Source organism: Chiloscyllium plagiosum, unplaced genomic scaffold (assembly GCF_037043375.1).
Source record: "Chiloscyllium plagiosum isolate Xiang-an unplaced genomic scaffold, Cpla_swu_hap1 HiC_scaffold_30, whole genome shotgun sequence".
Lineage (NCBI taxonomy): Eukaryota > Metazoa > Chordata > Chondrichthyes > Orectolobiformes > Hemiscylliidae > Chiloscyllium > Chiloscyllium plagiosum.
Genome location: NW_028270168.1, coordinates 44623652 through 44640861, shown reverse-complemented (window position 1 = coordinate 44640861; position 17210 = coordinate 44623652). Strand labels below are relative to the sequence as shown.

General features: G+C 42.7%; 1 protein-coding gene across 4 annotated transcripts in view; it reads left to right on the top strand.

Moving 5' to 3' along the window:
* The window catches only part of epha10 (EPH receptor A10), a 610046-nt gene that overhangs the window by 291182 nt on the left and 301654 nt on the right, over positions 1-17210 (top strand). For all 4 annotated transcript variants that reach the window (XM_043717893.2, XM_043717892.2, XM_043717890.2 and 1 more), the window contains exon 4: positions 12434-12589. In XM_043717893.2, the coding sequence (XP_043573828.1) occupies positions 12434-12589 (156 nt within the window). The remainder of the gene's footprint in view (positions 1-12433; positions 12590-17210) is intronic.

Genomic DNA, 17210 nt, shown 5'->3' with positions numbered 1-17210 from the left:
AGATAGGTGGGAAGGAAGATCGATAGATGGGACAGGTCATAAGTGCAATGCTGAGTTGGAAGGTTGGAACTGGGGTAAGGTGGGGGGAGGGGAAATGAGGAAACGTGAGGTTGGAGGAACCCAAGGCAGAAGATGAGGCGTTCTTCCTCCAGGTGTCAGGTGGTTAGGGAGTCATGGGAGGAGGCCTAGGACCTGCATGTCCTCAGCGTAGTGAGAGGGAGAGTTGAAGTGTTCGGCCACTGGGCGGTGGGGTTGGTTGGTGCGGGTGTCCCAGAGATGTTCTCTGAAGCGCTCTGTGAGTAGGTGTACTGTCTCCCCAATGTAGAGGAGACTGCATTGGGAGCAACGGATACAGTAATTGACATGTGTGGAAGTGCAAGTGAAACTTTGATGGATGTGGAAGGCTCCTTTGGGACATTGGATGGAGAAGAGGGGAGAGGTGTAGGTGCAGGTTTTGCAATTCCTGCGGTGGCAGGGGAAGGTGCCAGGACGGGAGGGTGGGTTGTTGGGGGGGGGGGGGCGTGGACCTGACAAGGGAGTTGCGGAGGGAATGGTCTTTACGGAAAGCGGATAGGGGTGGGGAGGGAATATATCTCTGCTGGTGGGGTTCGTTTGTAGGTAGCAGAAATGGCAGAGGATGATACGATGTATATGGAGGTTCGTGGAGTGGAAGATGAGGACCGGGTGTTCTGTCCTTGTTGCGGTTGGAGGGGTGGGGTTCGAGGGCAGAGGTGTGGGATGTGAATGAGATGCGTTGGAGGGCATCTTTAACCATGTGGGAAGGGAGATTGTGGTCTTTAAAGAAGGAGGCCATCTGGTGTGTTCTGTGGTGGAACTGGTCTTCCTGGGAGCAGGTGCGGCAGAGGCGGAGGAATTGGGAATAAGGGACAGCGTGTTTACAGGAGACAGGGTGGGAGGAGCTTAGTCCAGGTATCTGTGGGAGTCGGCGGGTTTGTAGAAAATGTCAATGTTCAGTTGGTCACCATTGATGGAGGTGGGGAGGTCCAGAAAAGGGGGAGAGGTGTCTGACATGGTTCAGGTGAATTTCAGGTCAGGGTGGAACGTGTTGGTGAAGTTAATGAACTGTTCAACCTCCTCATGGGAGCACGAGGTGGCGCCGATACAGTCATCAGTGTAGTGGAGGAAGAGGTGGGGAGTGGTTCTGGTGTAGGTTAGGAAGATGGACTGTTCTACGTAGCCGACAAAGGGACAGGCATAGCTGGGGTGCATGGGGGTGTACATGGCTACCCCTTTTGTCTGGAGGAAGTGGGAAGTTTCAAAGGAGAAATTATTGAGGGTGAGGACCAGTTCAGCCAAACGAATGAGAGTGTCAGTGGAAGGGTACTGGTGAGGATGCCAATCCACCTAACATGTACACTTTAGACTGCAGGAAGAAATCCACGTAAACACAGGGAGAACGTGCAAGCTCCACACAAGCAGTTGGTCGAGGCTGGAATCGAACCTGGATCCTTTGTGCTATGAGGTAGCAGTGCTAACCACTGAGCCACTGTGCTGCCCTAGATTTCTGGGTAACTTCAATAAAGCTTGCTAAGAGGGTAACTACAGCATTTTGGATAATCTCCTCTGCTTCGTGTACTGGCAGTATAGTGAAGGTAACAAGCAGATGTAAGTACACTTGACAGACCTACAGTGTAATTAGTGTATGTAGAAGGGGTATGTACTGTGTTAGTACATCCCTTGAGTTATTCCGTTCAATAAGTGAATATTGAGCATTAGGTAGATTCCAGAAGGAAAGGGTCACAGGATCTGTTTATTTGAAAGTATTTTGCCATTGATTGTGGGGATGTATCAATGCCAGACTCATATTTGTGAGAGATATTTAGGTATATCAGAATGGAATTATGAGGGAAACATTATGAGGGTGATAGAGTTGGCTGTTATCAGGTTTATTATGAAGTTGACCTGAAGCCTGCAGATTATATCAGCATGTGGATTGAGAAGAGAGAGTGTTTAGCTTGCTGTATGTTACAGCAGTGACTGCATTTCATTGGTTTTGGAATCATGCTGTGGCCATGAAAGGTGTGATGTAAATACAAGTCCTTTCTCTGTTTCGTCCCTTATCTGGGAAGAACACTCTCAATATAGTAATCTGTCTTTCGCCCACGCAAAATACTTAGTGACTGCTTCTGCAGCTATTACCCGGTGTATGATGTTCAACCAGCAGGTGGACAGAAACCAACTTGAATTGTCTGCTACTGCCAGTTAATGTTTCGAGTTCCTTAAATTGTACAGTGCAGGTCTACACTGCAGGGCAAGTAGATGTTGATATCCCTCCCTATAAGCACACAGGGCACGATATCATCTCCCTCCCTATAAGCACACAGGGCATGGTATCACAAAACTGTGAAGGAAACAAATTAGGAGGGTGATCATCTTTCCAGTATCTGATTCACCTTTGGCCATGTTGTTGATAGGGATGTGCTGGAAGATGGAGGTTACAGGACTGGTTTTAGCTCCTCCCACGTGTTTCAAGCAGAAATTCTCTTCTACCCTGGAAACCAATTACTGTAGTAGTTTCCAAGGATTAAAGCTCCCATAACCTGGGACATCACTGTCTTTATTATTATTCTGCTGTTTTAGGGGCGAGAGACAGGAAAGCAGTTGAAAATTGATGAACTTATTGAAGTCTTCCATTGCGATGGATTTTTTTTCTCCTATCGGTACAAATGTTATTACACTTCAGTAGGTACTGAGTAACCTTTACGATGGAATAATTACTTTGTCCTTTGAGATTAAAGCAAAACATGGTTTGTTCAATGTTTTAATCGTGAATGTGAGTTGAACATCTGGCCTTGCCATTCTGACACCTGGATTTGGTTCCTTTTCAACTCGTTCTATCCTTTCTGAAGTAATATATATTTTTTTTAGTTTCCTTGCAGTTTCCTTACAATCCCATCAACCTGTTTCCTTTTATAATCAAAAGTCTTTGTAAACAAACACACTGGTGTTTTCTATATAACCTCTAAATTGGTAGTCATGAGTTGGCACCACGTTTGGTTGCAAGTTATAATCATCTGTTTGGGAGATTAATCTGGAAGCAGGTTAGCGATGTTATCACACAAGAGTCAGTGTTCAATCAGTTAGTGTCCACAGCCTTCAGAAAAACCTGAAGGATAGCACTGAAGATCTGATCAGTCCATTCACTGATGATATCAATGTCTCATTGATGAATTAATTGATGACTTCTGAAGTCTACTAAAGAAATCATATTGGACTTGAAATATTAATCCTGTTTCTCTCTTCACAGATGCTCCCAGACCGACTGAGCTTCTCCAGCATTTTCAGGTTTTGTTTCAGATTTGCAGCATCCACAGTATTTTATCTTTATTTAGGTAGACTTATTGTTATAGTTTGGGATTGGCTTTGTTTAGAGCTTGAGCTAGCCCTGTAAAATAATGGCCATCAGTTGGATTGTCATAGTTGGATGAATAATTGGAAGCTGAAGAGTGTTTGTGCTGGGAAGCTCTGCAGTTTTAGCTAATTAAAGTCCGGTAATCTGTCTCCTCTCAGTTAATTATCCTGAAGTCTTGGCTCAGCCGACTCACTTTCTGGATTTATGTCAGTCAGATGTGACTGGAATGGGGCAAGAAAAGAGTGGATTCCCTGTTGCTCAGGTAGATACATTATGAGATGTAAGCTCTTATACTGACGAATGAGATTCCATGCATGTCATAGTTGGATAATTAGTCAGAAGCTGAATAGTGTTTTGAGCTGGGAAGCTGTGCTATTTGGAGATGTATTATGAAAGTTCTTAGAGGCTGGCACATGTTGAATGCCAAAGCCTTGGATGTAGGGTGTGTGTGGCCGGTGCCCGTAGACCGTATCCCTGAAATGATGTAGAGTCATACAGCACAGAAACAGACCCTTCTGTCCATGCTGACCACAATCCCAAACCAGGCTAATCCCACCTGCCTGCGCTTGGCCTATATCCCTCCAAACATTTCTTATTCATGTACTTATCTAAATGTCATCTAAGCGTTGTAATTGTACCTGCATCCACCACTTCCTCTGAAAGTCCATTCCACACATGAACCACTCTCTGTATAAAAACAAAAAATTGCACCTCCCGTCTTTTTTAAATCTTTCCCCTCTCACTTTAAAAATATACCCACCCCACCCCACACCGAGTTTTGAAATCCCCTACCTTAGGGAAAAGGCACAAATATGGTGTTTGGTGGCCAACATGAAGTGGTTTAGCTGAAGTCGCCAGGTACCCACTCTGACTTCCATGTCGAGAATTCACAATGTCCAGATTGTTTAGCATGATCGGAAGATGAATATATGTAAGGCAAGTTTAACCATTAATATGGCGTTCAACAAGTAATCACGCCCTCCCCCCCACCTTTTAATGAATAACTTGCCACTGCCCAGTGAAAAAAAACATGCCTCACTGCTCAGCAAATGTATAAAACATGTAATGAACCAGATTTCTCACCCGATTCTGCCATAAATGTCACCATTGTCCACTTTGCTCAGGCACGGTGGCACAGTGGTTAGCACTGCTGCATCACAGCGCCAGAGACCCGGGTTCAATTCCCGCCTCAGGCAACTGACTGTGTGGAGTTTGCACATTCTCCCCGTGCCTGCGTGGGTTTCCTCCGGGTGCTCCGGTTTCCTCCCACAGTCCAAAGATGTGCAGGTCAGGTGAATTGGCCATGCTAAATTGTCCGTAGTGTTAGGTAAGGGGTAAATGTAGGGGTATGGGTGGGTTGCGCTTCGGCGGATCGGTGTGGACTTGTTGGGCCGAAGGGCCTGTTTCCACACTGTAAAGTAATCTAATCTAATCATTGTACACCCACTGATTGTCTTTATGGAAAATGTTTTTCTTTCATTTCATGTTGTTACAAGTATAATATTCATTCCTTTAAAACTCATTGTTGTCATACCTCACGGTTGTTGTTTCAATAAACAATAAAAATACGCATAGCATTTTTTAAAAAATCAGTCCTTCAGTGACAGGTTTTCTGTATTCATTTATTGTATACATTTCAATTTCCATAAGTGCATGTGTCAGTTTACAAAATGCCCAAACTTCATAAACACTTTCATCTCCATTTTTCTCAACATGTTGTGGTGTCCTTTGTGATACTAAAAGATAAATGAGGAATGTGTAAATATAGAGAGAATAATTTATTCTTTATATTAATATCCCTGTCTTTAACAGCATGATAAGTGTTTCAAAATCCTTTTATGCTTTCAGAATCAATAAGACTTGCGAAAGTGAATTGCCAGTTTCAAAATCTGTTTTTTGTTTTCAGGAATAAAGCCAGCATTTTATTAAGGTATTACTGAAGCCAACTTTGATAGATTTGTTATTAAAATTACATGTACTGATTATAAAAGTAGACTTCAAAACATCGCACATTACTGAACAGGTTAATAGTCTCATTACACACAATTAGGATGTGTGTTCCGGATCATAACTGTTCACAACATAAAACAATTTTCCTCACATTCCCGTTGCTTATTTTGCTATTCACTTTAAATCGTGACCCCTGGTTATCACTAATGGGGAACAATTAGCCTCCATCTATATTGTCCAGACCTCTCATGATTTCGAGCATCCCCACTGAATTTGCTCTCCACAAGCTCTTCTTCAATGACAGCAGTCCCTACCTCTCCAAACTGAGCCAATACTGAGTTGGAGGATGGTGGAATACACACCATCAGAGGAGCTAGGTGTACTGTAGTGGTGAAAAAAAGTAGATGGGTAAGGCAAGTCCACAGTGTAATTTGAAGTTGTGTATAAATTTAAATTGAATAGATTGAAGGAGGATGATATTTCAATATGATACTGAAACAAAATGTTGAAAATACTCATCAGATCTGTTAACATCCTACCTCCCGTCGTGGACTTCTTCTTGAAAGAAGCTGTTGCTGGTCCAAGGCAGAGGGCACAGTGTTAGTAGCGCAGACCAGTATTACTGGTCTCATATCCTGGGTGATTCAACAGATATTGTGAGGATTTGGGAAACCTGCGTACAAAATATTTTAATCTGTACTCAATCTTAGATGTGACACTAATTTACAGACTGTCGTTTACAAGCTGTTCCAAGAATGGAACCTTCTGCATTATATTAGTGTGATTGACTACTTTACAGACAAGACTCATTATTTGTGGCCTCTACCTACTGCCAGTACATCAACTGCTAGGATGAAATGTGGCCAGGTAAATAGATTCTGCTCAACAGGAGCCAGCAGTAAAAAGCAGTCAGCCAGAAGCAGTAGTGATTGAAAGCAATGCCTTTGCTTCTTCTCTTGGCCATAATTCATGCACTTTGCTAAACTTTTTCTCTCCATCAAAAACAGGATTTAGTGGGTGCCCGAGATGATGGGCTCAGTAAGTAAGAGGTGCAAGCTCTGCTTTGCTGGTGCTACATAGGAGTGAAGAGGTTTCTCCTCTTTATTAAAATTCATCAAGGTAAAGCTATCAGTGAAAATGAGCATGAGACTTTTACCAGTACCCTCTATGGAAGGAAACGTACCTCCCTTACTTTGTCTGCCGACATGTGACTCCAGTGTGTGGTGTTGGAAAAGCACAGCAGGTCAGAGAAGCAGGAAAATTGACGTTTCAGGCAAAAGCCCTTCATCAGGAATAAGGCTGCGAGCCTCGGGATGGAGAGATAAATGGGAGGGGAGTGGGGCTGAGGGCCCAGCCTCATTCCTGATGAAGGGCTTTTGCCTGAAACGTCAATTTTCCTGCTTCTCTGACCTGCTGTGCTTTTCCAACACCACACACTGGAGTCACATGTCGGCAGACAAAGTAAGGGAGCCTCGGGATGGAGAGATAAATGGGAGGGGAGTGGGGCTGAGGGCCCAGCCTCATTCCTGATGAACGACTTTTGCCCGAAATGTTGATTTTCTTGCTCCTCGGATGCTGCCTGACCTGCTGTGCTTTTCCAGCACCACACACTTGACTCTGATCTCCAGCATCTGCAGTCCTCACTTGCACCTACATGTGACTCCAGTTCCATTCTGAAATGGCTAACTCCTATTTGCCTTCATCCCTGCTGGTCTTGATGCTTAGAACTTGTCAATGAACTTTTGGTAAATGGGTGAAGTGGACATTCGCGTTAATAGTTCAGTAGAACCTAATTATCAACAGCCTTACCCCATCACTTTTCAGTGACCCTGTGCTATTTGAAGATCAAGACCATTTATGGGTGCATAATTTGCTTTTGCCTCTAACAATACATAGAGGCAATACAAAAGGTAATGTTGCCATCGTCTTTCCAGACTGTTGGGAGTCTCTCAGAGGGAGGAGAGAGAGAGAGAGAGAAAGAAAGAGACAAAGAACTGGCCATGGTTTAATTTGAGGGTTACTATACACAGGGAAAAAGGAGAGGTTGAGAAGAAGAATTGTTCCAGATAACCTCCACCAGTGTCAGCATTGAACCCCCACACTGCTGACATCAGTCTGCATTGCAAACCAGCCATCCAGCTAACCAAGGTGACCAACCCCAATAGATGATGTATTTATTCACATCCCTGAGAGCTACTGTAATGATTGGAATGACTACCAAGTGGATCTCATTGACGGTGAGTTTACTGATTGGGGTTGTTAACCTGGGCCAATCAGGGAGCCCTGACTGACAGAAACAGGAGATTCAAAGAGTCTCCTCAGTCTAGAGGCTAGCTCTGAGCTGACTGGCCATATAGTATGAGCATGTAAACAAAGGGGGACTTGGTGACAGGATACTGGTCTCTGTAAGTGGGCATGACACGAGTTTTGATACGGAACAGTTTTACTCTCAATGGTTTAAAATGCTTCTTGCAGCTTGAACTTCCAACTGGCTTTGTTTACCTCTCTCCTGTTAAGCTTGAACATGGTCTCAATGATACACAGTGAACATGAGCAGTAAATAGTCTCACATAAAGCAACATAGAGCAGTAAAAGACCACAACAGAATCTGTGTTACATGAGGGTACAGGAAGATTCACAATGTAAATGTGTGGTTCTCCTGTCCATGGCTACGTCTGGGCCTGTAACAATGCTATCAGCCTTTATTCTCTATGCAATGGTGACTTATAAACCAGTGGCTGATCCAGGGATGTCAAATCTCAGCATCTGACAGAGAAGAAAGCTGAAAGAAGAGAAACACATAAACAGGCAAAGAAAGACTCTCCAAACAGCCAAGCAACAGTGAGAGCTGTGGCATTCACTCCGTTATTGCTGTGTTTCATGCAGTAAATGAATTGTGTATCTTGTAGATTGCAGCAAAGAGAGAGAGAGGTGGGGATGTGGTGAGTTTTATGGAGAGCAATTCAGTATTTAGATCCAGACAAATGAATATATGGCTGCCATTAGTTGGGGGAGTGAACGATGTATTCAGGAGACAAGGAGTCAAAATTGGAGAAATGAAAAATAATCTTGGATAATGTGAAGGAATTTATTTGTGTCTTAAGGTGTTCCTCACTCGCCTGAGAGACGGACTCTGCTGTTCACAAATACTCTGGAGAGCAGTCCCTTTTTCAGGGTTTAGGTTACATTTCTTTAACACAATCCATGAAGTTAATCTTGCATTGCTCTCAGATAGAGTTGCGATTGCATTTTTACAGATGTGGCAATACGACTGGCTCAATGCATTTAAGTGCAAGTCGGCAAATTGCCTTGAGGCGTTATGGTTTAGCTTTTGTACTGGGTGTATTTCTAAAGAAAATGGAGCTTTGAAAAGTTATTGTTTAAGAGTTTGACATGAGGAGGAAGCATATTGCTGTACCGTATGAAAATATCGAGTCAATGAGGTGAAATGTCACCATGTTGTGAAGTGCATTGATATACAGATGGTCTGCTGTTATATCACTGTGATACTTATTTCAGCTCCTACAACATAAGGAGGAGATGTGGGTCACATGGCATCGTGAAAATGCAACAAAATTTTATTATAGCACCAGGTGTCTACATGTGTACATGACAATCCCAGACACTTGTGTATCTGGTCTCAAGCTAAGCAATTCTTTTGTACTTTAATTCACATTTCTCAGCATGTCATGCTGCAAGAGGATAGAACTCAGTAAAATGGAGACTGAGACCATTATACCATCAGGTCATCAACCATGACATGACGATGATATCATCCACATGTGGCTTGAAATACATTGCACAACTGCTGCAGGACTGAACAGGCAATGCATGATCGACAGTATAACTCTGGTCTCCAGCTTTGAGATGCACTTTATGGATATTGACCTCAGATTGGTATCTGCGACATTACTGTAGCTATAGGCTTGCATTCTATGCTGTTGCAACAATTTTGGAATTCTGAAAGATTATTGGAAAGTAGCAGGATCCAGGTCTCAGCCTGCATATACATGACAATGTACTGCTGTCAGAGCCAGTCATTACGCTGAATATTAATCCCCAAGAACACCGTTTCACCACAGCCTTCAATAGACACAAAAACATTTTGTCAGATATTCAACAAGCTTTTCACAATGAGCTTATTGCACCTGATACTCTCAAACTGAGATTAGATTGTTCTCCTCTTGTGCACTCATAACTTGGTTTTCTCAGATTTCCACTGGCAAGTTCAGTCTCCATCTTCCTTTGAAAATGGACCTGCTGCAAAAATTCTATCCAAGTATAGTTTGCTGTCTCACAAGATGCAATGTTTTGAATCATTTGTTACAGACAGAAAGACACCTTTGTTTCTGTTTTCCAATTAATTGCAGGGCAGCGTTGTCCTTTATGCAGTTATCTGAGAGAAGTGCCAGCAACTCATGTGGCCACTGAAGTCCTTGTTATCGGACGATTTGACTCTTGAAGAAATAACATGCACTTGTTGCTGAAGAATATCCATGATTTGGCTCAATTTTTATTTTCATGTGGAGGGTCCAGTTGGAAATAGATTTGGATTTTGTGCCAACATTTACACACACATGTTTGTTGCCATTGTAAATTAATTTACAAAGCCTCTCCTTGGATTCTCCTGACCTTTTGTGGGAGTTTCTTATTTCAGTTGTATTTTTTTCCTTTCATAGCCTTTCTTAATCAATTAGCAGGTCTCCTTTATAATAATGGACTATGAAACATAAGATTGAATCAGGTGCTCATGGAGATAGAGGTAGAGGAAGTGGGAAGGTCATGGTGGCATATCTGACCCCTGTCTCTGCCCAAATGAATTTCAGGATAAGATAGCCCATAGTTGACTTTCTCCACCCGCTACCAAGTAAGGTCCTCGTTGGCCAGTTCAGAACCATTTTAAGGCTTCAACCGATCATCTTGGGGATTAACCTAGTGACAAGAAGACCTGGAGATATGTGACCATCCTGGGAGCAAATGGAGTGTGAGCAGTTTGCTCCTGGATCCTTTGACTCGAGGGTTACTCTTCCTGCATCAGTGACAGCCGTCTTATTGGGCAGCCACTCCTGGCTGCTGGCGCTTCAGTTTCTCTCCTTCATGGATCTCATTCCTCTCATTAGCAGAGGATCCACTGGATCACCTTGGATGAACGCAGTGTTGGTCTCTTGCCAGCCCCTCAACTGGTAGGCAAGATAGAACATTACAGCGCAGTACAGGCCCTTCAGCCCTCGATGTTGCGCCGACCTGTTATACCAATCTGAAGCCCATCTAACCTACACTATTCCATGTACGTCCATATGCCTGTCCAATGACGACTTAAATGTACTTACGTTGGCAAATCTACTACCGTTGCAGGCAAAGCATTCCATACCTTTACTACTCTCTGAGTAAAGAAACTACCTCTGACATCTGTCCTATATCTATCACACCTCAATTTAAAGCTATGCCCCTCGTGCTCGCCGTCACCATACTTGGAAAAACGCTCTCCCTGTCCACCCTATCTAACCCTCTGATTATCTTATATGTCTCTATTAAGTCACCTCTCAAGCTTCTTAGCTCTAACAAAAACAGCCTCAAGTCCCTCAGCCTTTCCTCATAAGATCTACAAAGACAATGGCTGACTTTGCCCATAGTCTCAACTGCAATGTGAATGATTGTTATTCACATAACCTGCACCGAACTGAAATATTGCATTGGTGAAATATCTTCTACTTAATCCCTATTTTTTGGAAGTAATGGCTTATGATATAACAGGGTGGCTGGAGGCAGGGGGTGGAGGTGGAATGGTTGTGAATAGAACTAAAGGAGTACAATATGCTTGACATAAGCAGGGATCCAAACTGTGTATTGTATATCTGAACTGTGGGTGCAGTGCATAACAAAAGGCATATGAGATACTGCCTGCTTTATTATCCCACCAATAATAAATTTTTACCTGCTTATTTTTATTCCCTTATGGGACCTGTGCATTGCGGGCTGCAGATATTGACCATTCCTAGTTCCCCAAGAGAAAGTGCTGGTGAGTTACCTTCTTGAACCACTGCAATCCATATGCCGTAGTTAGACCATAATGCCCTTAAAGAAGGATGTTGTGAAACCTGAAAGGGTTCAGAAAAGGTTTGCAAGGATGTTGCCAGGGTCGGAGGGTTTGAGATAAAGGGAGAGGCTGAACAGGCTGGGGCTGTTTTCCCTGGAGCGTTGGAAGCTGAGAGTGACCTTATAGAGGTTTATAAAATCATGAGGGGCATGGATAGGGTAAATAGACAAAGTCTTTTCTCTGGATTGGGGGAGTCGAGAAATAGAGGGCATAACTTCAGGGTGAGAGAGGAAAGATATAAAAGGAACCTAAGGGACAACTTTTTCATGCAAAGGGTGGTATGTGTATGGAACGAGTTGCCAGAGGAAGTGGTGGAGGCTCTTACAATTGCAACATTTAAAAGGCATCTGGATGGGTATATGAATAGGAAGGGTTTAGAGGGATATGGGCCAGATGCTGGCAGGTGGGACTAGATTAGGGTAGGATATCTGTTCGGAATGGATGAGTCAGACCGAAGGGTCTCTTTCCGTGTTGTACATCTCTATGACTCAATGACTCGATGTGCGGGTTAGGTGGATTGGCTATGCTAAATTTCTCTGTAGTATTCAGGGATGTGTAGGTTGGGTGCATTAGCCATGGGAAATACAGGGTGACAGGGATGGGGTGGATTTGGCTGGGATGCTGTTTGGAGGGTCGGTGTGGTTTTGATGAGCCAAATGGCCTGCTTCCAAACTGTAGGGATTCTATGATTTTGTCTCAGTAAGTTTATTGAAGGTATTCATATTGTGGTGATGAATTCCAAATTTTCAAGTTTCAATTTATGGAATTTCTGATGAAGGGAAGAATGAAGATTGAGGGTTGGGTTGAATCTCTCTCAAATCATCCCTTGCCCTCCTGCTAAGGTTTGTGGAGATTGAAGTCTGCTTTGACTCTGTGTGTGAATAGCATTGACATAGTTGGCCAGGCACAGTTATGAAGAATAAAATGCATCCAAGCAAGCCTTTTATCTTGCATTATTTTCTTGCTTTCAAAACCCAAAGAAAACATCTTCAAATTGTGAACTTTCTTTTTAGCATGTCCACCAGGGTTATACAAGATGGCGGCTGGCGAAGCAGAATGTTCCTGGTGTCCTGAGCATAGCTACACAGAAGAAGCAGGGTCTGTGCAGTGTCTCTGTAAGGATGATTACTATCGAATGGCTTTGGATCCACCATCAGCCCCCTGCACTAGTAAGTCTGTCAGTAATTTGTCATTATTACATATTAAATCTGTTAAATTATTTCCCTGGTGCTGGAATGTTTGAAGGTTTTGCCTTGTTCAAGAAAGAGAATAGGGATAACCTTGAGAATTACAGACCAGTCAGTCTTACGTCTGTGGTGGGCAAATTATTGAATAGGATTCCGAGAAACAGGATTGATAATTACTTAGAAAACCATAGTTTGATTGGCGATAGTCAGCATGGCTTTGTGAGAGGCAGGTCATGCCTTACAAGCCTTATTGAATAATTTGAGGATGTGACAAAACACGTTGATGAAGGCCGAGCAGTGGATATGGTTTACATGGATTTAAGCAAGGCATTTGTAAGGTTCCCCATGCCAGGCTCATTCAGAATGTAAGGAGGAATGGGATACAGGGAAATCTGGCTGTCTGGATACAGAGTTGGCTGGCCCATGGAAGACAGAGGGTAGTAGGAGATGGAAAGCCATCAGCCTGGAGCTCGGGGATCAGTGGTGTTCCTCAGGGATCTGTTCTGGGAATTCTGCTCTTTGTGATTTTTCAAAAAGACTTGGATGAGGAAGTGGAAGGGCAGGTTAGTAAGTTAGCCAACCTGAAGGTTAATGGAATGGTGGAATGTGTGGAAGGCTGTTGTAAATTGCAATGGGATATTGACAGGATGCAGAGCTGGACTGAGTAGTGGCAGATGGAGTTCAACCTGGAAAATTGTGAAATGATTCGTTTTGGATGTTCGAACTGGAATGCAGAATACAAGGTTAAAGACAGGATTCTTGGCAGTGTGGAGGAACAGAGGGATCTTGGGGTTCACATCCATAAATCCCTCAAAGTTGCCACCCAAGTTGATAGAGTTGTTAAGAATATGTATGGTGTGTAGGCTTTCATTAGCAGGGAGATTGAGTTTAAGAGCCACGAGGTTATGTTGCAGCTGTATAGAGCCCTGCTTAGACCACACTTGGAATATTGTGTTCAGTTCTGGTCACCTCATTATAGGAAGGATATGGAAGCTTTAGAGAGGGTGCAGAGGAGATTTACCACGATGCAGCCTGGACAGGAGGGCATGTCTTATGAAGAAAGGTTGAGGGAGCTAGGGTTTTTCCCATTGGAGCGAAGAAGGATGAGAGGTGACTTGATAGAGGTGTACAAGATGATGAGCAGCATAGATAGAATGGATAGCCAGAGACTTTTTCCCAAGGCAGAAATGGCAATCACGAGGGGACATAAGTTTAAGGTGATTGGAGGAAGATTTCGCAGAGATGTCAGGGGTGGATTCTTTACACAGAGAGTGGTGGGTGCATGGAATTCACTGCCAGTGGTGGAGGTAGAGTCAGATACATTAGGGACATATAAGCGACTCTTGGATAGGCACATGGATGATAATAAAATGAAGAGTATGTAGGTTAGCTTGATCTTAGAGTAGGATAAGAGGTTGGCACAACATCGAGGGCTGAAGGGCCTGGACTGTGCTGTACTGGTCTACGTTCTATGATTTGTTAAGAGCAGAATTGAAGCTTCTGATAGAAAAAAATGTGATCAATGTCCACAAGTTAGTTTGCAAGGCTGTGTATGTTCAGAATAAGATTAGGTCCTTTAATGGTGGAGTGTATCTTCGATCCTTGGTCCTTTTAATGTGCATTAATGGGTGTGCCTTAGATTATTGTGGCTGAAATTTGGATGTGAATAATGCCATATCTATAAAGGTGCTTTGAAAGTTGGGAATGTAAATTGCAAGAGTAAACTAATAATTGTTGTTCATTTTATGACATGTTATAATGGAACAATTTCAAAATATAAATTCATAAGTATTTCCCATTAAAATTTGTTTGTTTCATAAAACTGTCCTTTAAATTTTGTAATCTTTTGGATATTCAAACTCATTCTGTTTGACTATTTCCCCTCCTTTCCTGACTTTTCCATGTTGTTGTGGAGTGAAAAACGGTAATATGTCTTCTGGAGAACAAGTTGCTTGTCCCCAATAAGTCAGTGTACAGGTCTAGACTATTGTCTACCTACTGTCATCATCTTGCGTATAGACAGAGCTTGGATTGGAATACAATTTTGTCCATATGTCTGTTCTGGTCTGCCATAGTCATGTGACCTGTACCATGCAGCATATTAACTCCAGGCAGCCATCTTAGGGGCACTTTAATAAAGAGTAAATTCTGACCACACTGCTATCGACTGAGCAGAGAACATGGTATCAGAGGTGAAGCTGAGACTAGAAACATAGCTGCAGATAGTGAGAGAGACAGAGACAGAGAGGCACACACAGAAGACTATTCAGAGCTATGAAAGCCGCTACAAACAACTGAAATAAAATGAAAATGAACAAAGAAACAGATCGCTACTGCAACCCAGAGAAAGAACAAAATGGCTGCAGCTTTTCCCTTCATACATCTGGTTGAAATGAAACAAAATATGAAATAAAACTGGCACAATGGCAAAATATGAAACTCTAACAGATCTGTTTAACAAGCCAGAGCTGCTATTTATCACTATATTCTTATCATTGTCAGGAACAGACTATTTCAAAATGTATTCCATTCAGAATTACTCCAAAGAACAGAAAAAAAGTTGGTTTCAGAAGTTTTGAAAACCTTGAAGGATGCTTTGAACCACAAGTGAACATCATGTATGATTAGTGCGGGCTCAGTATTAGGGCCCAAGATAAAAAAGGGTCAGTCGATCAATATGTCATCTCATTAATTCAGATCACAGAAGGTAAATTTGTGCAACTAAAAAAAACAACCTATTTAAAGATGGAGCAAGAGATCTTTCAGTGAGAGCATATCAAAGAGAGAGGAGAAACTCACTCTCAGGAAAACAGTTCACCTGTGGAAACATGACAAGTTTGTCAATGAACAGCAGTGGCATATTCAAGTACAGATTGGGCTTGCATTTTGCTACATATATACTTACGGCACACAGGGCAGTACAGTCCCAGACAAAATGTGAAACTGCCGGTGTTGGACTGGGGTGGACAAAGTCAGTGGTCACAAGACATCAGGCTATAGTCCAACAGGTTTATTTGAAATCACAAACTTTTCGAGCGTTGCTGCTTCATCAGGTGAAACCTGTTGGACTATAACCTGGTGTCGTATAACTTCTGACTTAATCCCAGACAAAGGGCAGGATGCAATTATTGTGGAAGACACATGCAAAGGAGAAGGAGGAATGTGCAGTGTGGGGATAGCAGTGTTCTTACTGGCTGAAGGTGAATAATTTTGTACACAAGTGCACGCCTAGCAAATAAAGATGTCCACTGGAGAGGCTGAAGAGTCTGATGAGTCATACTACACCATATACCAGGTTGGCTCAGTTATGACAATTGGTGAGATATGTTAAGTGATTCTGGCAACGATGCCAGCAAACGTAAAATGTATCAGTCCTAGTCACTGTACTTAGGAAATGATGTTAATGCGTTGGAACCAGTTGAGTGAAGGCTTAAAAGACTAATACCTGGAATGGGTGGAATGCCATATGAGGAAAGCTTGGACAGGCCTGTATCCTCCAGAGTTTAGAAGAATCAGAGGTGTCTTAATTGAAACATGTAAGTTCTTGAGCAAACTTGACTGGATGGGTGTTGAAAGGATGTTTCCTCTTCTGGGAGAATCTAGAACTGGGGGTCATAGCCTAAAAATAATGGGTTTCCCATTTAAGAAAGAGATGGAGAAACAATTTTTCTCACAGAGGGTTGTGAGTCTTTGAAATTCCCTTCCTCAAAAGGCAGTGGATGTGAAATCTTCCAATATTTTCAAGGCAGAGATAAATAGCTCCTTGGTAATCAAGAATATGAAAGGTTGTGGGGGAACACAGGAATACAGAGTTGAGGTTAAAATCAGATCAGCCCTGATCTTATTGAACATGGGAGCTGGTTTGAAGGATTGAATGGCCTACTTTTATTCCTATGTTGGTATGTCAGATGGACAGTAGTGCATCATGGGAAATCATGACCTTCATAGACCTGAGAAGAATGACTCAACATGGTGGTCCAAAAATGAAGTCCTCTGAAGTGAGGTTAAGACTTTAGTACTTGTGCTGAGAGAATAATTTACCTTGGAAGTTTGTTATAACAACCTGAATGAAGATCAGGATTTCCAGATCACGTACTGCAAGCAAAAAGCTGCACATCTCAGCTGGATCAAGTCTAAAGCTTGGATAGATAACCCTCAACATGTCAAAAGAGATGAGTAAGATGTCAGTGAGCGACTGAACATAGTGCTTCTCTCAAGAGAAGCACTGCAATGTATTTGTAGGTCTGGTATGTCTTCCTGGAGAATATCCTCTCAAAGTGGATGAAAGTTTCACTCCAATTGAGCATTTTGTGAGGAAAGTTCCAACTGTCCCCCAGGCCAGCCTGAAAGACAAAATAGAAGCGCTAGAAAAGAAGGAAGAAATCAAGCCAGTGACAGCTGCTCCAGACTGGATTGGGAACATGGCACAAGGAAACAAGCTGAAAAGCTGGGCGTATGCATCAATGCAAAGGACTCCACAACACCAATTATCTAAGGAACATGCAAAGGTTACATCTTTACTACCCTCAGTGTGAAGATTGTGACTGGTAAATGAAACAGTAGGTTTTAAAACACGTTCTGGACAGTGTTTGGCAGATATACT